General features: G+C 47.4%; 1 protein-coding gene across 1 annotated transcript in view; it reads left to right on the plus strand.

Moving 5' to 3' along the window:
* The window catches only part of ASMT (acetylserotonin O-methyltransferase), a 113,250-nt gene that overhangs the window by 81,450 nt on the left and 7,035 nt on the right, over nucleotides 1-24,765 (plus strand). Inside the window, exons 3-4 of the mRNA XM_075333466.1 lie at nucleotides 556-624; nucleotides 6,957-7,075. Of these exons, the coding sequence (XP_075189581.1) occupies nucleotides 556-624; nucleotides 6,957-7,075 (188 nt within the window). The remainder of the gene's footprint in view (nucleotides 1-555; nucleotides 625-6,956; nucleotides 7,076-24,765) is intronic.

A 24,765-nucleotide genomic window follows, 5' to 3' on the forward strand; every position in this document is an offset into this window, starting at 1 on the left:
ATGTGACACGCGCCAGAGAAAACACACGTGTCTGAGAAAATAAAAAATCTTTACTCACCTTCTCCAGCCCTCTTGTCTCTGCTGCTGCTGTCACTTGCTTCCGACCGTCGCTCATTATGCTCATTGAATATTCACTTCACTGAGGCCGGAAGCAGCAGCAGCTGGGAGTCGGCAGGACCGGAGACCGAAGATCAGCACCACGGACAGCGAAGCCAGGGACAGGTGAGTAGAAAGTTCCCGTTCTCCGTGTGTTATCACGGATAACACACGGAGACCACATGTGTGCCATAAACACGGCTCATGGAGGGCAAAGCGCACCTTTGACACTTCCGTGAAAAACGTGCGTGGTTTTTCACGGACGTGTGAAAGAGGCCTAAGATTTATTTTTTCCTAAGATGTGTTCATAAGAAAAAGTGACAGAAATGGAACATTTCATTTGAGATGAAGCTTTGCTCCTAAAATATAGGATCTTTCTTGTACATGAATAGATAATTGGACATAAAATGTTTTGTCAATTATAAAAGTAACCAAATAATGTTCCTTGTTATGTCATAGGGAAGGAAAAAGTCAGTATGAGAGGGCTTTTGGGATATCTTCAAAAGAAGTATTTGGAGCTATTTACAGGTAAGTTTTGCACACAGCACTCATGTTGATTGTTGGTTTTGCAAACAAAATGAAGTTCTGAGCCCATTTTTCTGCATCACGTATTTTCTGCTGCATAAACACGGAGAGAGCATGGTTTTGTTATGTAGATATGCTGCAATTCCATTTTATTTTGTAACTATTTTAAACCATTTTGGAGATGTTTTTAAGAAATGTTCAAGTGAATTAGAAGTTTAAAAGAAAATGCTCGCTCCCCGCTATTGCCCTCTCCACTATTGGAATGAGAAAAATCAATATATGTAATTAAAAGCATTTTTGGTGGTATTCCAATATATTCACTGGTTAGGTGCTGGTTGTTGGATCTGTGTGGGTCTAATTGCAGGGATCCCCGCATTCTACCTTTGCCACAAGGCTGTATTCAGGAGGCGTTGAATGGAGTGATGGCTGCACATATGCACTGCTGCTTCGCTCTAATTCTGTGGTACTGAAAAATTAACCACTAAGTAGGGTAGCAGCTGAATTAAGAAATCTATATTGTCTTGTAAAAACTAGTGTGTGGGTATTCCCACCGTAAAAAGAAAAAGGTATGAGGGCACTAAGGCAAATGTAGATGGGATCATCCAAATGCACACCTAGAAGTAGAACAATGCACTTTATGCTTTTTAGAGGTTTTTAAAATTTTGTCGGTGTCTTTTTCTACAATAAAATATTGTATATTTTTGATATCATTGTTCTGGTGATCTCCTTCTTAGCACATCCCCTTTTTTCTTATTTCTCATGGTATTCCCACATTGTATATATACTGTAGATGATATAGTAAGCAGATTTCTGTGTTGTCACATGATTTGATTGTTGATGTCTATGTGCTGGCTTTGCACTTGTCATCATTGAGGTTAATGATGACTAGCACAAAGCCTGGTTTTTAGTCCATGGAATGAGACTAGTAATCAAATTGGAATTTGGCAATGAAGGATCTCACATACATGTTCATTTTCTAGGGACCTCTGTTGTTGGGTACACTGCTGTAATATGATGAGAGTGTGTAGAGTGGCTCGGGGCAATAGTTATAGGTGAACAACGGTCCCCTGATGCCCCAGCATGCTATATGAAAGACAAGGTCTTGGCTGGGTGTGTGCGTTAGTGTTGTAGGAGTGGTATCCCCATGTAGGCCGCATGTTGCTGATGGCTTCGTCTGGTCAGGACCTGATATAAACTCTTTTTAACAAAGATACTTTATTTTAAACAGCAGAGCTTTACTGAACAGTTCTTTAAATAAAACTGTATACAACAGATAGCGGGTACACAACTTCTCATACGTTTCAGTAACAAAGAGTATCTTCAAGCACATATTCTTCAAACATGTGGGATGTTCCTGTTCTCACAGGTCTAGCTAGTTTCAGCACAACCCAGCGTAATGCCACACAACAGTCCGTGAAGCCATTTTACCTTCCCTGAAGGTTCACGTCTGATTCTCCTCCTAGAGGAACAGATTTGCCAATGTGGGCGGAGTCAAATGTCTTGCTTTCAGACGCTTAGGGAACTCTCACATGTGACAGTCGCTTTGTCTCACAAACTATTCCATTTTTGGCCCATTACCTTTAGGAACTGTAGGTAATTTGGGCCTGACTGCATGTTGTCCTTCTATCTGGACCCTTCTGACTAGGGCGATCTTATATAAATGTCAGTCCCTGGACCTGAGTCCCGTACTCTGTATCTCAGTCAATATTTTCAGATCATGCTATCTTGGTCTTTGTCTCCATTTTTCTTTTTGCCACAGCTCACCCACTGCATACAGTTTTGATGACCTTTCCAACTATGTCTTCATGAACCACCCTCGCAGACTATCTTCTTTCAGAAAATGATACACGTCCCAGAGCTGTAGACTGAAACCATAACTGAGGGACCTGGCATGTACATAAACCTGGTGCCATCTTCCATCTTCCATCAAGGAAGCCTTAACCTGTCTTCTGGTTGAAGCATAGCAGCATTTCTTCTGATATTTGTTGGGCGAGTTTTCTACTCTCAGGGCCATCCAGCTGGGCCCACACCCATTCTTCCGTCTTCCTCTGATCACATCTGCAACTCATACTTCCCTAGTGACAAAAGGCTTCCTTTTGGGAACTGGAGTTTCCATTGGGGCAGGACCTCCGGCAGGGTCGAGACATTAAGTGAGGTTGAAGGGAAACCCACCAGCAACTGGCCCTTTTAAAGCTTGTTGTGTCAAAATATACCTATTAACTGTTAATAAAATTTACTTCCAATAAATTCAAATCATAAATATCTCTGGATCTCGACGCGTTTCACTCCATCAAAATGGTGGACGGAGTTCATCAGGAGATTTTTTCATGGCATAATAGCCTCCTAGCATTCTGCTCTGATCCCTGGAGGCTACCACATCTAAGGAGGCTATTATGCCACTATGAAAAAAATCTCCTGATGAACTCCGTCCACCATTTTGATGAAGTGAAACGCGTCGAAGTCCAGAGAAATTTATGATTTGAATTTATTGGATGTCTCTAAGCACCCTACAACAAAGAAATGACAGATAAGTGTTAATTTATGTTGAAACCCTATTGTTCATATTTCAAAAGGTCCTTGTGACTGATGCCCTGGAACTAACAACAGGGAATTCAGGGCATATTAGGGTAAGCCGCCGAGGAATGGGGGCATCGAAAAAATAAGGATGTACTCCATTGCTAGGTAGGAGAAAGAGGACTGAGGGACAGTCTAGTGGAACTTTCATAAGGTGTCATTACATTTTGAAATGCTCCTATATTGTGCTGAATATTTCTGTATTCTCTCATAAATATATTTGGGTGCCAGGAGACATTAGGGTGTTTTTTTGTTACCGCTGAAGAGGCCTTTAAGCCACAATTGGAAAGGGAGAGTCAGGTAAAGGAAAAGGGAGAGCCGCCGAGGAATGGGGGCATCGGTCAACTAAGGATGTGCTCCACTGGCAGGCAGGAACATATCCCGATAGGGTAAGAATAAGGAAAGATTAACCTATTCCTTCCTCCCTTTTTCCTATTTCAGTATTGAGTATTTGAGACAATTTTTTGCCTACTCTTCATCTCTTAAGTGCCTCAATAAGTCGGATGAAGGAACTGATATTTTGGTAACTTTCACTTTGAAAAAATATTTTTGTTTTTTTGTTTCTTGTCTTTAAAATTTTTTAATGTATATTAATAAAAAGTAAATTTTATGAACAGTTAATAGGTATATTCTGACACACCGAAATTTGTATACTGGTCTAAAAAATTCTCTTCTGCAACCCTTTTAAAGCCTCCAATTGTTTCGCCCTTCCGCAAGCCATGGGACAGGCTGAGAAGTGAGGTAGAGCTTCAGCTCAGCCTACTTCTCAGGAGACTGGGTGACCGTCTCCCCAAGCTATCTGGTCTTACCTCCTCTGACATCAGGGCCATCAGACACAGTACCTGTGCACGCTTTATCTTCGGGCCCTTTCAGGCCACCACCAATTCTCATTCTCGTTACATGAAGCTTCACTCTGCCATGATATACATCTGCTCTCTCTCCAACATCTGCTCACAAAATGTCTTTGTCCCACTGCTCAGCGTCCTGTATCAGAGCTCTGCCTTGTATTGTCTGGGGTTCTTCCGGCTCACCATCTCATTTCTTCCAGGTCTCCATCCATTCCCTGCTATTACTCTGCAGTGAGTGGACCTTCTCTCTCCACTTCATCCAAGTGGGTGGACAATAAACAACATGGTCTGGCATTCCCAGTGACACTCCCTCCAGTAGGTGTTACGTCTTGGGGGCTGGATGATCGCCTTCATGCCCTTTCATTCCTCTGATGCCAACGATGGGCAGGGTTCTCTTTTGGAGCTGAACCTTGATGTAATGGTTGCCATCATCACAGTAGCATATACCTTCATTGGTCAGCTCTTTCATCGGCAAGATTTGATCCTGCTGACTTTGTCAAATGTAGAGTGGAGTGGGGCAGTAGTCGTGGATGAAGTGCTGTTCATTGATACTCTGAAACTACATGAAAGATGAGGTCTTGGCTGGGTGTGTGCTTTAGTGTTGTAGTGGTGGTATGTACGTGGAGGCTACATGTTGCCGATGGCTTCGGGTATCCAGGACCTGATGTTAGCTCGTGTTGAAAAGGAGCCCACCACTTTCTTTTAAACAGTGGAGCTTAACTGAACAGTTGTTCAATGATAACTATATACACCACATAGCGGGTACAAGACTTCTCATACATTTCAGTAGCAAAGAGTATTTTCAAGCACATATTCTTCAAACACATCTGGGATGTTCCTGTTCTCACAGGTCTAGCAATTTTCAGCACAACCCAGCCTAACACAACTCTACAGTCCGTGAAAGCCATTCTATCTTACCTGGAGTTTCACATCTGATTTTCCTCCTAGAGACAATTTGGCTGGAGTCAAGCATCAATCTTTCAGACGCCTAGGGAACTCTTACTGGGGACAGTCACTTTGTCTCACAAACTATTCCATCTTTGGGCCATTACCTTTAGGAGCTGTAGGTCATCCTTCTATCTGGACCCTTCTAACTAGGGTGATCCGGTCAGTTCTTGGACCTGAGTACCCTACTCTTTATCTTGTTCAATCTTTTTAAATCACCCTAACTTGGTCTCGGTGTCCTTCCTCCTGTTTGCCACAGGTCACTCATTTCATGCATCTTTGATGACCTTTCAGACCATAAGTCTGTTGTAGTCACACGCTGGGCCCTATCTGAGCATCTCAAAGGAAAACTGTCTCTTTCTCTACATACAAACTTCTCCAACCATGGGCTTGTTTCAACTTTTAGCTATCTTTGACTCTTGTGACAAGGCGACCGACCTGATTGTGAATGGTCACTATGTACCACAGAAGTGGTGTGATTCTGGAACTCTGTGCTGGTACCTGTAGTGCCACAGGTTCTTATTAGGGTGTTCATAGGGCCCATGATGATGGATGGCTGGAGAGATGGGTGGGTCTGGCCATCCATATACCCCACCCATGGGTGTGTTGGAGGTGTCACTGCTGTCTTTTAAAATGGAGTCTAATGTTTGGCACATTGCAGAGTGTGTATGTCTGAGAAGCAGCCAGTGTGGATAGGCTGCTCATCAGCCAACAGAGGTATTGAAGCCTCTCTGAAGGAAACCCCACCGAGAGATACTGGGTTCACTACAGCTGACTGGGGGTCAGTGGGATACTCTTGGAGAAAGTGGTATCCAAACCTGTGGGGTTTTACTGTGAGTGTTACGGACTGTCATCAGTGTGTGAAGTGGACTACAAATGTAGTTTATGCTGTCTTAATAAACTGCTAAACTTTTAAAAGAACTGTACTCCTGTGTGCTACCTTCGAGACCAGTAAAGTGAGTGAGTAACCTCCTAATGATGCAGCATGTGAACTGTGTGCAACGTCACACCCTGTTCACTGTCGGTTATTGGGCAGAACTCAACTCCCTCACAAGACAGTGCTCATCATTACACACATTTATACATATCACAGTTCATATGACACATTACATTGACAATGACACAAGATATAATTCACATTACATAACCCGATAGGTGTTTTCAGTAAGGAATTCAACAACAAGTCCACCTCCTTACAAGTCTTAATAAACTGCTAAACTTTTAAAAGAACTGTACTCCTGTGTGCTACCTTCGAGACCAGTAAAGTCAGTGAGTAACCTCCTAATGATGCAGCATGTGAACTGTGTGCAACGTCACACCCTGTTCACTGTCGGTTATTGGGCAGAACTCAACTCCCTCACAAGACAGTGCTCATCATTACACACATTTATACATATCACAGTTCATATGACACATTACATTGACAATGACACAAGATATAATTCACATTACATAACCCGATAGGTGTTTTCAGTAAGGAATTCAACAACAAGTCCACCTCCTTACAAGTGTTTCACTCACGTAAGCTTCTGGGGAATTACAATTACAGACGAGCGCCCTCATTCCAAGTAGTTTTTAATGAGTTGAGCTGCAATGACATTACAAGAAAGTTTTAGTCATGTGACTACTGTGACATTATAAGAAGGTTTCAAACAGGTTATCTCTGTGACATCACAACAGGGTATAGGCAGATGATCTACTATTACAGTACATCACTTGGCAGTTTCAGTTATGTAATTTGCTAAAACATCACAACAGGGAATCAATCAAGTAAGCTGCTGTGAAATCACAAGAGGTTATCAGTGTGATTGTCCTTACAGTGGAATCACTGCTGTAGGTGTCCAGTCCTGTCTTTTTTTTAACAGAGGAAGAAATTCCAACCCATCACTGTGTACCTGCTCCATAATGCTTTGTATTTTGAAGTATAAAGTGCTATTCCTGTTTTTCTTGTGTCTAATTTGTATTTAGATCAGAGGAGCAGATGGTGAATTTTATGCATAATATGGACACAATATGGAACATTTGTGGAAAAGATGTTATACAAGCTTTTGATCTCAGTGAATTCCACACAGTCTTTGATCTTGGAGGTAAGAAAAAGGAAAAAAAATTAGTACTTTTTTTTATCATTATGAGGGTAAAGGGGGCTTTACACGCTACGATATCGTTAAAGTTTTATCGTCGGGGTCACGTTGTTAGTGACGCACATCCGGCGTCATTAACAATATCACAGCGTGTAACACTTATCAGCGACCTTAAGCGACCTCAAAAATGGTGAAAATCGTTCACCATGGAGAGGTCGTCCCAAAACCAAAAATTGGTAATGGTTGATTATCGATGTGGTTCGTCGCTCCTGCGGCAGCACACATCGCTGTGTGTGACACCGCAGGAGCGAGGAACATCTCCTTACCTGCCGCCGGCCACAATGCGGAAGGAAGGAGGTGGGCGGGATGTTACGTCCCGCTCATCTCCGCCCCTCCGCTTTGATTGGCCGGCCGCTTAGTGAAATCGCGGTGACGTCGCTGTGATGCCGAACGTCCCTCCCCCTTGAGGGAGGGATTGTTCGGTATCACAGCGACGACGCCGACCAGGTAAGTGCGTGTGACGCTGCCGTAGCGATAATGTTCGCTGCGGCAGCGATCACACGAAATCGCATGCACGATGGGGGCGGGAACGATAGCAATTGCTAGCAATATCGTACCGTGTAAAGCCCGCTGAAGTCTACACACCTAACAGACTTGTTGGGGTAAATGTATGTGGTAAATCTGCAGCAAGTCACAGGGAAATTTGAAATGAGAAATATACAACAAATCAGACAGATCGTTATACAGATTTTGCATAGATTGACTTATTAAAACAATAAAACATTTTTAATATTCTGCCTCTTGTTGGTCCCATGTTGGTTTCTGAATCCTCATGATCTCCAGGAACATGTCAACAACACTTGACTGTGATTAACCTTAGAGGTCACCTATTGACATAACAAGTCATCACTGGAGAACATGTATATGAAGAGGGGAGCCAGATGATGGCCAGTAGCGCTCCCCTCTCCTTTACCAAACGGGTGTTGTGCATTTGTTCTACCTCGGTTGGGAGGTGCGACATTTACTGGTGTCTTCAGTGACTCGTCTGCCACCCCCTCGCTAGTCACCATCATAGACATCACACTTGGGCAATACATCACAGAAAACAATTTCTCTTGAACTCAAACTTTAACTTCTTTTATTCAGCATTCGTTCTTCGTAAGAGACATCTTCATAGTAAACTTTCTCAATCTTCTTAATAAACAATTTCACAATAATCTTCCTAGGACAGACATGCCACTTTCCTCCTGCATTGCGATTCTAGTGCCGCTGCTCCATGGAGTAACCTTCTGTCCAACACTCACTCTGAGTACTATCCCTCCAGCAGCCGAGTCTGACTTCTGTGGTCCCAGTCTCTTGCAGCCGTGTCCATAGGACACAATGGAGGATATGTCCTGAGGCATGGACAAACCCTGATACAGAGCTTGTGATCCCAGGACCTCCTGTGCAGAACTCTACTATCACGCAACTCAACTGAACTACTCCCTCACCTGGCCTGTCTGCCTTACCAACTCACTGCCTAACTCCACACACTGTGCCCTGTCTCCTGGGTGACCACTGTATCTATCTAGCCTGCTGAATCTGCACTTCTCATTTCCTATTCTAGCACATTCTATCTACCACTTAACCCTCTCCTGCACACTTGTCCCTACGTTGCACTAAACCTTATCTAAAACATTCTATATTGGTATTCATATGACTGATGCTTATTTATTCTTACTGTTTATTAAAATACTTAACATTCCTATACTTTACATAATACACTTTACAATATTTCCTGTAATAAAAGACTTTATATAAAACATGTTACACTCTATACATTATTCTTCCTATGACTCCTGCCTGACACAGCTTACTGAGTCAACACATATTATACATTATACAGTACTCTAAAACACAGATTAGCAATAAACTTAATATTCAATGAAACATTATAACATATCAGCCACTAGATGGCACCGACGGTTACCATTACCTTAGACAGGTTGTTCACGGTTATTTATTTTTTACCCACAGACTTACAGATGTAGAGAATGGCACTCACAACAATATTCACCTTCCCCTGCTCTTCCGCTGGATGTCCTGTTTTTATTGACCACAAAAAACTTGGTGCTTTTTTAGGAGGAAGAAAGCTGCTAACAGACTGAGAATTTGCCCACGACACAAGTTGCACATCGAAAGATCACATTTCGCTGCTGCACAAATCTCTCTACATGAATCCAAATTAATTGGGTTTAGTTCATTTGTATCATGGTCGTGTAACCACATTCATTCACTAGCATTACTGTACATTCTAACAGCGGTGCACGTTGATCTTTAGTCCCTCAGTATTTCAAGGATGAAGTCATCCTGTGGCCCAGCCTATATTATGTACCCATGCCTACCCCCCTCCCCACAGTATAAACCCTGCACCCCACTATGCAACACATATACAAAATGTAACTATGAACAAGTATCTACTGTACAATAAATATAATTTAAGACTTATTACACCATTCCAGCGGTGTGCAAACATCATGGAAGCACAGCATGCATATCAAACTAAAGTGGGCTTTACACGCTACGATATTTCTAGCAATTGCTAGCGATATCGTACGCAAAAGCACCCGCCCCCGTCGTGCATACGATATCGTGTGATCACTGCCGCAGCGAACATTATCGCTACGGCAGCGTCACACGCACTTACCTGGTCGGCGGTGTCGCTGTGACTGACGAACAATCCCTCCCTCAAGGGAAAGGTGCGTTCGGCGTCATGGCGGCGTCACCGCGACGTCACTAAGCGGCCGGCTAATCAAAGCGGAGGGGCGGAGATTAGCGGGACGAACATTCCGCCCACCTCCTTCCTTCCTCATTGTGCGCGGGACGCAGGTAAGGTGAGATTCCTCGCTCCTGCGGTGTCACACACAGCGATGTGTGCTGCCGCAGGAACGAGGAACAACATCTATAAACAACCAGTAACAATTTTTGGATTTAGGACGACCTCTGCATGGTGAATGATTTTCACCACTTTGGAGGACGTTTAAGGTCGCTGGTAAGTGTTACACGCTGCGATACCGTTAATGACGCAGGATGTGCGTCACTAACGACGTGACCCCGACGATAAAACATTAACGATATCGTAGCATGTAAAGCCCCCTTAACAGCGCACGCACACATAACAAAGAAACAACATACACATCACACAAACAGCAAACACACATCACACAAAGGCAACGTGGACATCATGCAAGCAGCACAACACACAACAACAGGAATACATCATATTAACACAGAGCAGACATTACACGAGCACAGGCAGATATAACACAAAGACAGAGCAGACGTCACACAAGGAAAGTGCACACATCATACAAGCACAGCGTACACATTACACATACACATCGCAGACCTCACACAAGCAGAGCGCACATGTTGCATAATCACAGAGCACATCCAGTTCCCATCTCCAACAGGAATTTCTCTGTTGCTTAAAAAGGTTCTTCAGCAGTTGTGCTATTCTAAGGAATAATCTAAGGCTATGTTCACACTTTGCCTTTTACCTGCTTTTTTGCTGCTTTTTCAACTGCAGCGTTTAATGCCAAAATGAATGTGTTCTGCTTTTCAAGCAAAGTCTATGGGAATTTGGGTTTCTTGTCCGCACTATGCAGTTCAAAAAGGTGCCTTTTTGTGGCAGAAATTTGGGCAAAAACTCTGCTTTGCAGTTCAAAACGCAAATGGCAAAAACAATTGACATGTTGCTTCTTTGAAAAGCAGAGTTTTTGCCCAAATTTCTGCCACAAAAAGGCACCTTTTTGAACTGCATATGTCGCGGGCGGGGAGGAGGGTGTCAGCACACCACGCTCACCCCTTCTGCTCGGGTCCGGCGGCTGCTGCTCAGTGGTGGCTCGAGCTGTGGGCCGGATCCCGGGGGTTCTCGAGCAGCACTCCTTGCCCGTGAGTGAAAAGGGGATTTTGGTTGGGGAGATTGTTTATTGTCCGTGACGCCACCCACGGTTGTGGTGATTGAGTGTACACCACCGCTGCTCTATATGGGGATCCCGGGGATGGTGAGGCGGAGCAGCCAGTTGTTGTGTTGTCCCTCCGTGGGTAGGGGTTGGTGATCCCGGGGCCCAGTGGGGTGCAGGGGCGCAGGGGCAGCGCTGTGCCTTGCGGCACTGAGGTACTCACTCAGCCAGTAAACACGACACAGTTCTCGGTAAACAAACGGCTGGTTGGACGGGTCCCTCGGACGGTTCACGGTGCTGCGGTTCCCTGCAGTTAGCGGTGACGGTCTCTTCCCTGCACCTTTGAAATGTCTGTTTGGTAGCGATGGCTTCCCACCGGTTACCCGCTCCCCGACTACAATCTGGGCCAGAGGAGCTCCACACTTTGCCTGCAGGCGCCGGCCCTGGGAAACTGGTGCCTTGGCGGTGGCGGTGTTTCCCCGTTGTGGTTGGACCTTTGCCGTCAATCAGGACTTGCTTGTTGGGGGATCTACGTCCCCTTCACTAACGGATTTGGCAATTTACGGCGACTCCAAGCCTTGCCGGGATCCGAAAAGCCCCTGCCTTGGTGCTGACTGCCCTTTGTATACTGCTCCAGACCCCCGGGTACACACAGCCTCCGTGGTCCTTCCAGCAACCTCCAGACAGTCCCACTGCAGACCTTCACCACCGTCTGCTGACCTTGCTGACTCCGTCTGGGCACACAGCCTCAGACCACTTCAGGCTGTACTAAACTGCCACTTTGCACTTTCTCTACTTTCACTTCTCTGTCACTTCAGCTTTCTTCTTCAGCTCCACTACACTTCACTTCCTTCCACTTCCTCCTCCCTGGCTGAACTGCCTGCTGCTTCCTGCCTCCAGGGCTATGAACTCCTTGGTGGGTGGACACCAACCGCCTGGCTCCACCCCCTGGTGTGGACACTAGCCCCTGGAGGAAGGCAACAAGGATTTCTGGTTAGCTGGTATACCTGCAGGGAATGTGGGGTGTGTGTGTTGTTGTGACCTGTGTCCCCTGGCTTGCCCAGGGCGACACATTCCCCCTTAGCAAAACGCAGACCGTCCTCGGGCTGCCCGTCCAACACCGGTTTTATTTTCCTTTTTGTTTTCTGTAAATCTAAAAAGGGGTATAACATGATAAACGGTAAATTATGTACATTTTTAATAATAACTCTTCCCTTAACGGGAGGCACATTACTTTAACGTTGCAAACGGTTTACGGTTACGGTTTCCGCTCTCTCCCACCCAAGCAACCTGGCCCTGATGCTGCCCCTAAAGCCCAGGCAGCACCCCTTGACCCACAGTCCAGCACACGGTACCCGAGCGGGATCTGTCCTTCCCCTCCAGAGGGTAGCCACCGGTTCCTTTGGTGGCTGGGCCCCAGCCTGCTCTGCTGAGGGCCCTCCCTCCAACCTGCCTCTCCGGAGGCGGCATTGCGGAAAACGGTAACGGTAAACAACATATTTACAAGCCACTTAACGTTTGTGGTTGCCCTGCAAGTTCACTGGCTTGTCCATGGATAGTCCTCCATGCAAAACAACTTTTAAACGGTCCCCACGGGGACAATTGTGCCGGCTCCAGCCGGTTGCAAATCACACAGATAATCAGGTGAAACTTCGGTATCATTTTCTTATCATTCTTTCAACTTTTAAACAAACACAACAACCACTCTGTACATTCCCTGACCCCTTTTATTCACAGGACGGTCTCCCTGTACCTAAGTGGGGGTCTACCTAGGTTGGAACGGGTGGACCTTCGGGGCCCGGTGTCAGTGGTGCTAGACAGTGGGGTAGAGGGAACAATCGGTTCCTCCTCCCTGCTATAGTGTGGAGCAGGCGGAGGTGTAGGGGAGCTGGGTACAGGTTCATCCCTGGGCACTGGCACTGGTTCTGGCTCACGGTTAACCACTTCTACTACTTCTTCATCCACGGGTTGTGGGAACAGTATCACTGGAAGGATCACCGCGCCGTTCTGTGTAGGCCAGTTTGCTGGGAAGTCACCCATTACAGTGTGGATTACCTCTGCTGCCTTCTCCGCTGGTGGAGGAGCCGGTACTTCAGCCTCTGCCTTCAACGCTGGGGGGCATCTCTTTAGATGGTCCCGGGAAACTGTGGCCAGGGTGCCCCCTTGGTCACGACTGATCTGGTAGGCCTTCCCATCTCCCCATTCTGTGGGTTGTATGACGTAAGGGACTTGCTCCCACTGATCATCCAGCTTGTGGGCCTTCCTTTTCCGTTTCAGCACTACATCTCCTGGCTGGAAAGGGCCTGCAGACGCCTTCTGATTGAACCGGTGCTCTTGCTGTTCTCGACTTCGACTGAGGTTTTTCTCTACATACTCCTGGATTTGCCAGTATTGTGCTCTCCTCCGACTTTCCCACTCCGCCGTCGAAGGGAGTGCTTCTGGGGCCTCCAACCCCATCTCCAGATCCACCGGCAGGCGGCCAGGCCGAGCCCTCATCAGATACGCTGGGGTGCACTTCGTTGAGCTAGACGGGATATTATTGTACATGTCGACCAAGTCGGGTAACTTTTCCGGCCACATGTTCCATTCTTCCAGCGGTAGCATCTTGAGGAGCCCCAGGACCAAGTGGTTCATTTTCTCGCACATGCCGTTGGTTTGGGCGTGGTACGGAGTGGTCCGGATCTTCTTGCAGCCGTACAACTGGCAGAATTCGTGGAACACCTCTGCTTCAAAAGCCGGGCCTTGGTCAGTCAGCACCTTTTCGGGGTACCCATGGGGCCGGCAAAAATAGGCCTGGAACGCTCGAGCAGCGGTTCGACCAGTCAGGTCCTTAACGGGGACTACCACCATAAATCTTGAGTAGTGGTCTACCATGGTCAATGCGTAGGTGTACCCACTTCGGCTAGGGGTGAGCTTGACATGGTCTAGGGCGACCAGCTCCAGCGGCTGATGGGTGACTATGGGATGTAAGGGTGCCCTCTGGCTGGTCTCGTCCTTTCTCCTCAGCGTACAAGGACCGCACTCTCGGCACCAGGCTTCCACCGATTCACGCATCCCACTCCAATAGAACCGCTCTCTCAACAGCATCTCCAGCTTCTTCCACCCGAAGTGGCCAGCACCATCATGGTATGCCCGCAGGACAGTAGCGACGTCAGCTTGAGGGATGACCAACTGGCATATTTTCTCATGAGTCTTCGGGTTGATCAGCTCACGGTACAGCCTCCCATGTGTAGGTAAAGTCGTTTCCGTTCTTTCCACAAGCGTCGGGCTTCAGCCGGAGCGGCAGGGTCTATTCCCGTAGCACCTTGTTCCACCAGGGTCTTGACAAGGCGAACAGCCGGCGCTTGGTCCTGAGCTTCCTGCCACTCTTGACTGGGCCGTGGGTCCAGATCCACTCGTTGCTGATGTACTTGTACCCTCCCAGTAAGCGGCTGGTGAAACGCAGGCAACTCGATCTCCTCGAGGTCGTCATCCTCGCACCCCTCTTCTGACAAATGGGGCATTCGGGAGAGTGCATCAGCGTTTATGTTGACACGACCGGCTCGGTACTTTATGGTGAAATCATAGTTGGCTAGCCGGGCTACCCACCGCTGCTCCAGTGCACCCAACTTGGCCGTGTTCAGGTGAGTCAGCGGATTGTTGTCCGTAAACGCGGTGAATGTTGCTGCCGCTAAGTAGTGGCGGAACCGCTCCGTGATAGCCCACACCAACGCCAATAGCTCGAGCTTAAAGGAGCTGTAGTTCTCAGGGTTCCTTTCGGTCGGCCGGAGTTTTCGGCTAGCGTAAGCAATCACCTTCTCCTTTCCGTCCTGGACCTGGGACAGGACCGCTCCTAGCCCCACGTTACTGGCGTCCGTGTGGAGGATGAACGGGCGCCCATAATCAGGATACGCCAGGACCTCTTCTCCGGTCAAGGCCGCCTTCAACTGGCAAAAGGACTCCTCATGCTTGTTCTCCCACGACAGTGGGGCTCCAATGGGTCTACCACCTTTGGTCTGTCCCACGAGGAGGTCTTGCATGGGGGCAGCCATCTTCGTGTACCCCTTTATAAAGCGCCGATAGTACCCCACCAGACCCAGAAACTGCCTTACTTCCCTCACTGTAGTTGGTCTCGGCCAGCTCTGGATGGCAGTAATCTTCTCAGGGTCGGGGGCGACACCATCCGCACTCACCACATGCCCTAGATACTGCACCCTTGGTTTCAGCAGGTGGCATTTAGAGGGCTTCAATTTCATCCCGTACTTGGCAAGGGACGCGAACACCTCGGCCAGGTGCTCCAGATGGGCTTCATACGTCTGGGAATAAACAATCACATCATCCAAGTACAACAGGACGGTCTCGAAGTTTAAATGTCCCAGACAGCACTCCATCAGCCGTTGGAAGGTCCCGGGGGCATTGCACAGCCCAAACGGCATGCTGTTGAATTCGCAGAGCCCCATCGGGGTGGTGAAGGCGGTCTTCTCCCGGTCCTCTGGGGCCACGGCCACTTGCCAGTATCCGCTGGTGAGGTCAAGGGTCGATAAGTAGTTTGCAGTTCTCAGTGCAGCCAAAGACTGTTCAATACGAGGTAATGGATAGGCATCTTTATGGGTTATCTGGTTGATCTTCCGGTAGTCTACACACATCCTCATGGTACCATCCTTCTTCTTGACCAATACCAATGGAGCGGCCCAGGGACTACAGCTGTCCCGAATAACCCCTGCCTCCTTCATATTCCTCAACATATCTTTGGCACACTGGTAATGTGCAGGGGGAATAGGTCTATACCTCTCTTTGATAGGGGGATGTTCACCGGTGGGAATGTGGTGTTGGACCCCCTTGATCTGCCCAAAGTCTAGGGGGTGCTTACTGAAAACCTGTTCGTACTCCTGCACCACCCTGTATACCCCTGCCCTGTGATGTGTAGGGGTATCATCAGTGCCTACATGTAGCTGTTGATGCCACTCCTTTGTTTCCCCCTGGGGTGGGGAAGTGCTAGTGGTAGGTGGGAGTGTGGATGGACTGGCTTCCTGGATAAGTGTGAGGGTCCAGGGTGAGCAGCTTGGCAATGGTGGCACACCGGGGAAGCCTGACTTCTTCCTCTCCACAGTTCAGCACTCTCACAGGCACTCTCCCTTTCTTCACATCCACCACCCCTCGGGTGGCCATTACAGTGGGCCAGTGCTCGGAAGGCATGGGCTCCATCATCGCAGGGTAGTCACGCCCCTGAGGCCCTACTGCTGCCCTACACCAGATCATCATCTCACTCCTAGGGGGCACAGTCAATGGAGCAACATCCATCACTCTCACTCCACCAATCTCCCCTCCTGTTGAGCTTACATGCTGGCGGTACATCAGGGCGCGGATCTCACGCTGCACAGCCCTCTGCCGGCTCCCTGCTGCTGTGGCGGCTAGCTGTTGCAATAGGGTCAACACATCAGCCATGCAGTGTTCCATCACATTGGTTCCCAGCACTATTTTCGGGTTATGATCACTGGGCTCATTCATGATCACAATCATACCCTGGTGTTGCAGTTCAGCTTGCCCCACTGTCATAGCCACTTGTTTATACCCCACCTGGGTCAATGGAAGTCCATTAGCGGCAATCAACGTTATACTATTGTCTGGGGGCGCCAGCTCGTCTACGGCCCAATACCGCTGGTACAACGTATACGGTATGGTAGTTACCTGTGATCCAGTGTCCAAGAGAGCCATCATTGGTATGCCGTCCACAGCCACGGGGATGATGGGGCGGGCCCCGATGTATCGGTCCCGCCAGTCCGGGGGGCCACGATGTTCTACTCCTGAGGATTGGCCCGGGGCCCCAGGGGTTGCTCGTTTAACGGGCACTGTCGGAAGTAATGGCCCGGCTTACGGCACTTGTAGCAGATTGGAGGTCTGCTCCGCGGGTTGTTAGCACTTCTCCGCTGCATCCAGGGAACATCCTCGGGACTATCAGCAAGCTGTATCTGTGCTGGAGGCTGAGATCTAGTCAGAGGTTGCAGTGCAGCAAGGATTTTGGCAAGGTCTCCATCCATGCGACGGACCTGGGCTGCCAGCTCTTCTACTGTGCTGCTCGGGGCTGCAGGTATTGTGGAGGTTGGTTTGGCTGAGGCCGCCACAACGGGAGCTGTCTCGACGGGCCACGGGACGGGTTCCAGAACTTCGGCAGCTGGGAGCTGTAGGGCTTTGATGGCCCGCTCCTTCAACACAGCAAAGTCCACATCAGGGTGTTCTAGGGCCCACAGCCGGAGCTGTTTACGATCCTCAGGGGACCTCATCCCCTGCGCAAATTGCTCCACTAACATCTTGTTGCTATCCGCCTCATTAATAGAGTTCACCCGCTTCAGCGTGCGGAGGGCGGTCTGCAGACGTAGAGCATAGTCCCGAATGCTATCCCCAGCTCGTTGCCGGCATTGGTAAAACTGCATCCTCAGCTCAGCTTCAGTCCGGGTCTCGAAGGCAGTCTGTAGCTTCTCAAAGATGGTGGCTACAGAGAGCCGGTCCCCCTCGGCCCAGGTCTCCGCTTCCTGCTCCGCCGCTCCGGTTAACTGGCCTAGCACTATCGCTGCACGTTGCTTATCAGTCAGGGGGTACAGCTCTAGCAACGGGTTAAGCTTTTTCCGGAAAGCCTGTAGGGCATCCGGTTTCCCGTCATACTGCGGTAGCCAGGCAGCTCCGGGCGCATAGGGCAAGGAAAACGGCATGACCTGAGCAAGCGCGGGGGCCGCGGCACCTCCCGCCGGTATGGCCGGGACCTGGGCAGGCCCATTCCCATCCGCGGGTGCCGCTGCGGCTGCGACCACTGCTCCTCCAGCGGCTCCGTCGGGCGCAGACATCTTGTTTCCGTCCCCCTTAGCTCTTTCCGGCCCCTCCTCTTTCTGAGCGGGGTCTTGGCCTTCGAGCCTCTACTACTCGAGAAGATGCTCGAGCGGGAACTTTTCGCGCCAAAGATGGCGGCTTCTGAAATTTTTCTGCCGGATACCTCCTGCGGTAACAAGGCGCACCTCTACCAGACGGCAGAGCGGTAAGATCCTGTTCGTGACGCCAAGTTGTCGCGGGCGGGGAGGAGGGTGTCAGCACACCACGCTCACCCCTTCTGCTCGGGTCCGGCGGCTGCTGCTCAGTGGTGGCTCGAGCTGTGGGCCGGATCCCGGGGGTTCTCGAGCGGCACTCCTCGCCCGTGAGTGAAAAGGGGATTTTGGTTGGGGAGATTGTTTATTGTCCGTGACGCCACCCACGGTTGTGGTGATTGAGTGTACACCACCGCTGCTCTATATGGGGATCCCGGGGATGGTGAGGCAGAGCAGCCAGTTGTTGTGTTGTCCCTCCGTGGGTAGGGGTTGGTGATCCCGGGGCCCAGTGGGGTGCAGGGGCGCAGGGCAGCGCTGTGCCTTGCGGCACTGAGGTACTCACTCAGCCAGTAAACACGACACAGTTCTCGGTAAACAAACGGCTGGTTGGACGGGTCCCTCGGACGGTTCACGGTGCTGCGGTTCCCTGCAGTTAGCGGTGACGGTCTCTTCCCTGCACCTTTGAAATGTCTGTTTGGTAGCGATGGCTTCCCACCGGTTACCCGCTCCCCGACTACAATCTGGGCCGGAGGAGCTCCACACTTTGCCTGCAGGCGCCGGCCCTGGGAAACTGGTGCCTTGGCGGTGGCGGTGTTTCCCCGTTGTGGTTGGACCTTTGCCGTCAATCAGGACTTGCTTGTTGGGGGATCTACGTCCCCTTCACTAACGGATTTGGCAATTTACGGCGACTCCAAGCCTTGCCGGGATCCGAAAAGCCCCTGCCTTGGTGCTGACTGCCCTTTGTATACTGCTCCAGACCCCCGGGTACACACAGCCTCCGTGGTCCTTCCAGCAACCTCCAGACAGTCCCACTGCAGACCTTCACCACCGTCTGCTGACCTTGCTGACTCCGTCTGGGCACACAGCCTCAGACCACTTCAGGCTGTACTAAACTGCCACTTTGCACTTTCTCTACTTTCACTTCTCTGTCACTTCAGCTTTCTTCTTCAGCTCCACTACACTTCACTTCCTTCCACTTCCTCCTCCCTGGCTGAACTGCCTGCTCCTTCCTGCCTCCAGGGCTATAAACTCCTTGGTGGGTGGACACCAACCGCCTGGCTCCACCCCCTGGTGTGGACACTAGCCCCTGGAGGAAGGCAACAAGGATTTCTGGTTAGCTGGTGTACCTGCAGGGAATGTGGGGTGTGTGTGTTGTTGTGACCTGTGTCCCCTGGCTTGCCCAGGGCGACACACATAGTGCGGACAAGAAACCCAAATTCCCATAGACTACGCTTGAAAACCAGAAGACATTCATTTTGGCATTAAACGCTGCAGTTGAAAAAGCAGCAAAAAAGCAGCAAAAAAGCAGGTAAAAAGCAACGTAGGGTCTTACCCTAAGGCTGGACTCACACGAGCGTATGGCATCCGATGCGAGAACATCGGATGCGATATGCTAATGTCCCCCAGCTCAGGCTCTGCTGCGAGCGTGAGCCGGGTGTCATGCGACTGTAACCCGATCTTGCGATCGGGTCACAGCTGTGAAGCTGAGTGCAGGCGCTGCGGAGGAGAGGGAGGGGTTAATCCCCCCTTCTCCTCCACTGTCAGCCTGTGCGTAGATCGCACTGCACTGGGATAACATCCGAGTGCAGTCCGATGTATCTCTCGCATCCATTCACTTGAATGGGTGCGAGAGATACGGCGGTAGCAGCAAAACGCAGCATGCTGCCGCTTTTCTCGCATCCAGAATCTGGATGCGAGAAAAGCTGACCAACAGCTCAACCTCATTGCGTAACATTGGTCAGAGTGCAATGCGAGAATTTCTCGCATTGCACTCGTCCGATTTTCCCGCTCGTGTGAGCGTACCCTCAATCAGTTTTCTGTCTCATTCTACTTTGTAATAAGGTGAAGAAAAATGTTGCAAAGTAAGAAAGCTTTAAAAGCTAAAAGTTCAATAGTTTATTTTTATCAATTAACAATGCAAAATGAATGAAGTAGAAATTAAAATAAAATTAACATTTGGTGTGGCCAATCTTTACAGTATAAACAGCAAATATTGCACACAGTTTTTTAAGGAACTCGCAGGGAGGTTGTTCCAAACATCTTGGGAGAATTAACTACTGATCTGTGGATGTAGGCTTGCACAAAGTTTTCTTTCTTTTCTTTTTTCATTACACCTAGACAGAATTAATGCTAAGATCAGGGATCTTTGGGAGCAATATCATCACTTTTAGGACTCTTTGTTCTTTACTCTCAAGATAGTTATTAATGACATAAGCTGTATGTTTGCAGAATGGGTTTGGAGCCAATCAGATGTTTCCTTGATGGTACTGCCTGATACATTATGGACAAATGTCTGGTATTATTTCTCAGCATTAAGAACACCATTAATTCTGACAAAATCCCAAACTCCATTTGCTGTAATGCAGCCTCAAACTTGCAAGCAACCTCCACCATGCTTCACTGCTACCTATAGACACGCATTGTATAGCTCTTTAGCTTTTCGATGAACAAATTGAATTCTATTACAGCTAAATATTTCAAAATTTGACTCCTTAACCCAGAGCACCTGTTGCCATTTTTTTCTATACCCCAGTTCCTACTTTTCTGTAGATAGCTGAGTCACTTGGCCTCAGTTTCATGTTGAATAGTATGGTTTTTGGCTGCAGTGTTTCCATGAAGTCCACTTCTGGCTAGAGTTCTCAAAATAGCAACAGGATGTAGCTGTTTCCCACTTGTTTCAGTCAGTTCTGATGACAGATTTGTCTTTCACCCTCTCCACTAAGTTTCCTTAGTTGACCACTGCATCTCCTCAAAATTGCCCATTTCTTAGCACTTCTATAAGGCTATGTGCCCATGCTGCGGAAAATGCGCGGATTTTGCCGCGGATTTCTCGCGGAAAAGCCGCAGATTTTCCGAAAATATGCAGCAGCGGCACTTCCAAGCCATTTCAATGCCATTTTGGAAATGCTGTGTCCATGCTGCGGATTTTTCCGCGGCGGATTTGCCGCGGATTTTGATCCAGAAAAATCTGCAGCATGTCAATTATTGTTGCGGATTTTGATCCGGATTTTGGCTATAGAATGGGGAAAAAAAAAAAATCCGCATCAAAATCCGCGGCAATTTCGCGGTAAATCCACGGTAAATCCGCGGCAAAAAAAAGGTGCGCTTTTGCCGCGAAAGTCGCGGATTTTCATGCAGAAAAATCCGCAGCAACATTCTACCGTGGACACATAGCCTAAAAGAGCTTGAACAACTCATCTTGAAAGTCCAGTCTGCCTTGATATATTTGCCTGAGAGAAATCTTGCTGTTTTAGTATAAACTACATTGTGTCTTGTTACTGTACTCTCTCTTGACGATGTATGATCTCTCACATGAAACTGTCTTCCACAACCTCACCTCTGTAGCAGAGTTAGTTTGTTCTTCACCCAGTTTTAAGCCTCTTACACAGCTTTTTCTGGCTGATTTCATCATACATTTGAAAATGATGATCATTATATCGTTTGGTATAATTGGTTACTCATACACCAGAATATAACCTTCAAAAATCCCTGAATTTGTGCAAGTGTACCTAGAAAAATTGATGCTATAATGAAGGCAAAGGGTGGTCACAGCAAATATTGATTTAATTTAGATTTATCTTTTTGATCATTCACTGTGCATTTTGTTAATTGATAAAATAAATCATTAACACTTCTATTTTAAAATCATTCTTACTTTTGCAGCATTTTTCCACCCCCTGCCTAAAGCTTTTGCACAATAGTATATAATACAGTATATGAAATAAGTAGTGAACACATCACCAATTTTCTAAGTGAATATATTTCTAAATTTGCTATTGACATGAATTTCTTAACAAATGTTGGTAACAACCCATCCAATCCACAAAGAAAAGAAGTAAAACAAATAGATGTCCATAAATTAATGTATAATGATGAGAAATGACACACAGAAAAAGTATTGAACACATGAAGAAAGAGAGGTTCAAAAAGCTATGGAAAGTCACCAGATGACATCTATCATTTATTAGAAGCAATCCTGCCACTTAGTGAAACATAATATCAGCTGGTTCAACTGATGGTCTATAAAAAGGTGCCTCATTTCCAAGGTGCTACACAAGAAACGTCCCATGTTGAGTAAAAATAGTGAGCTGTCTCAAGACCTTAGCAACATTATTGTTGCAAAACATACTGTCATGGCTGTGCCCCAGTCTGGTGGACTTCTGGCTGGTCGGGGACCAAAATGTTACATCGCCCTATTGGGTGCAGGTCTGCAGCTTATGTTTAAATGTATTTGCTTTGTTTTGGTGCTGTAGGAGTCAAGGACTTTTTCCTATCTGGCTATCCTTTGGAGGCTTAATATCAGATGCAGCTCTTTGTGACTACTCCCCTTCACTACAAATAATTACATGTCTTAACATCTGATGCCGGTTATAGCTTCCCCTATCTAAGCTGTCCTCTTTGGAAGGAAACAGTTTCTGGAAGAACCTGAGGTGTCATGACAATTGCAGCTGTGGTGCTTTGCTGTATTGGAGTTGCTTGGAGTATTTTCCTTTTGTGTCTACTTACCCGTCTGTCTCCTTTCACCTGTGTTGTATTATTGTAGTAGTGAAACTAGTGTTCTCACTGGTCTCCTCAGTAGCCAGGGTGAGTTCAGGGCAAGTCAGGGCCTAGTCACGCTATCAGCAATGGGGTGAAAGAATCCGCATAGCGACAGTAGAGAGTGCAGCTATCAGTCTCGGGTGAGTGTAGAAGGTGGCCCTGTGCTCTCCAATCCCTAGTGCCAGGGCCCACCATTGCATTGTGTTCCCAGTGTACACTGTTTGTTGCATTGGTTGCCAGGGGTTCCCTTATTCTTGGCAGAACCCTGATAATCACTGTGTGACACATACTGATGGTATTGGCTGTAGAAAAATATCTAAACTACTGAATGCTCTAGTGAGCACTGTTGGGGCCATAATCCAGAAGTGGAAAGAATATACTTTCACCATAAATCGGCTATGTTGAGGTACTCCCCAGACAGAGGAATCAAAATAATTATCAGAAGAGTTGCACAGGAGACAAGAATAACCCATGGAAAGCTACAGAAAGACCTGGAATCAACAGGTACAATTGTTTCAAAAATAGAAAGTAATTCACTCAACCCCCATAGCCTGTATGCAACTAACCACCCAAGACTCCATTGCTGAATGAAAAGTATGTTCAAACACATTTAAAGTTTGTTCAACAATATTTAGACAAGCTCTAATATTAAAACCTTACACTGGGTACACCTTGGCGTTGGTGGGATAGCTTTATGCTTTTTTTGATCAAAAACAGTGTTTACGAAGTACCCTATGTCTATATGCACTATGCTTTTATTTAGTTACAGCAGGGTATTTTTTCACAATTTTTTTCCTTGGTTTCTCTTTGTCTTATGGCCAGTGTGAACATGGTCTCACAAGTACCATGTATACCATCTCATACTCCGGCTCACTTTTTTGTTTTTATGTAGTTTTTTTGTATTCAGTACAAACAGGGAGTGGCCCCCTTCTCAGCGAGCTGGACATTTCATTCTGTGAATCCCCCTGACTGTGTGTGTCCTGTTGGGACCCGGTCTCTCTCAGCCCTTAGCCACATTGAGGCCTATTTTAGACCCATGGTAAGGTTTTAATATTAGAGAGTGTAGGTACTATCCCAACTGGGTACACCTTGGCGTTGGTGGGATAGCTTTATGCTTTTTTTTTTATCAAAAACAGTGTTTACGAAGTACCCTATGTCTATATGCACTATGCTTTTATTTAGTTACAGCAGGGTATTTTTTCACAATTTTTTTCCTTGGTTTCTCTTTGTCTTATGGCCAGTGTGAACATGGTCTCACAAGTACCATGAATACCATCTCATACTCCGGCTCACTTTTTTGTTTTTATGTAGTTTTTTTGTATTCAGTACAAACAGGGAGTGGCCCCCTTCTCAGCGAGCTGGACATTTCATTCTGTGAATCCCCCTGACTGTGTGTGTCCTGTTGGGACCCGGTCGCTCTCAGCCCTTAGCCACATTGAGGCCTATTTTAGACCCATGGTAAGGTTTTAATATTAGAGAGTGTAGGTACTATCCCAACTGGGTACACCTTGGCGTTGGTGGGATAGCTTTATGCTTTTTTTGATCAAAAACAGTGTTTACGAAGTACCCTATGTCTATATGCACTATGCTTTTATTTAGTTACAGCAGGGTATTTTTTCACAATTTCTTTCCTTGGTTTCTCTTTGTCTTATGGCCAGTATGAACATGGTCTCACAAGTACCATGTATACCATCTCATACTCCGGCTCACTTTTTTGTTTTTATGTAGTTTTTTTGTATTCAGTACAAACAGGGAGTGCCCCCCTTCTCAGCGAGCTGGACATTTCATTCTGTGAATCCCCCTGACTGTGAGTGTCCTGTTGGGACCCGGTCGCTCTCAGCCCTTAGCCACATTGAGGCCTATTTTAGACCCATGGTAAGGTTTTAATATTAGAGAGTGTAGGTACTATCCCAACTGGGTATACCTTGGCGTTGGTGGGATAGCTTTATGCTTTTTTTGATCAAAAACAGTGTTTACGAAGTACCCTATGTCTATATGCACTATGCTTTTATTTAGTTACAGCAGGGTATTTTTTCACAATATTTAGACAAGCCTGTGAAATACTGGGAAAATATAGTGTGATCAAGTGAGATCAAAATGTAACTTTTTGAATGTTATAATACACTTTATGTTTGGAGGCCAAAAGGCACTGCATATCACT

The sequence above is a fragment of the Anomaloglossus baeobatrachus genome, chromosome 2 (genome assembly GCF_048569485.1).
Source record: "Anomaloglossus baeobatrachus isolate aAnoBae1 chromosome 2, aAnoBae1.hap1, whole genome shotgun sequence".
Taxonomy (NCBI): domain Eukaryota; kingdom Metazoa; phylum Chordata; class Amphibia; order Anura; family Aromobatidae; genus Anomaloglossus; species Anomaloglossus baeobatrachus.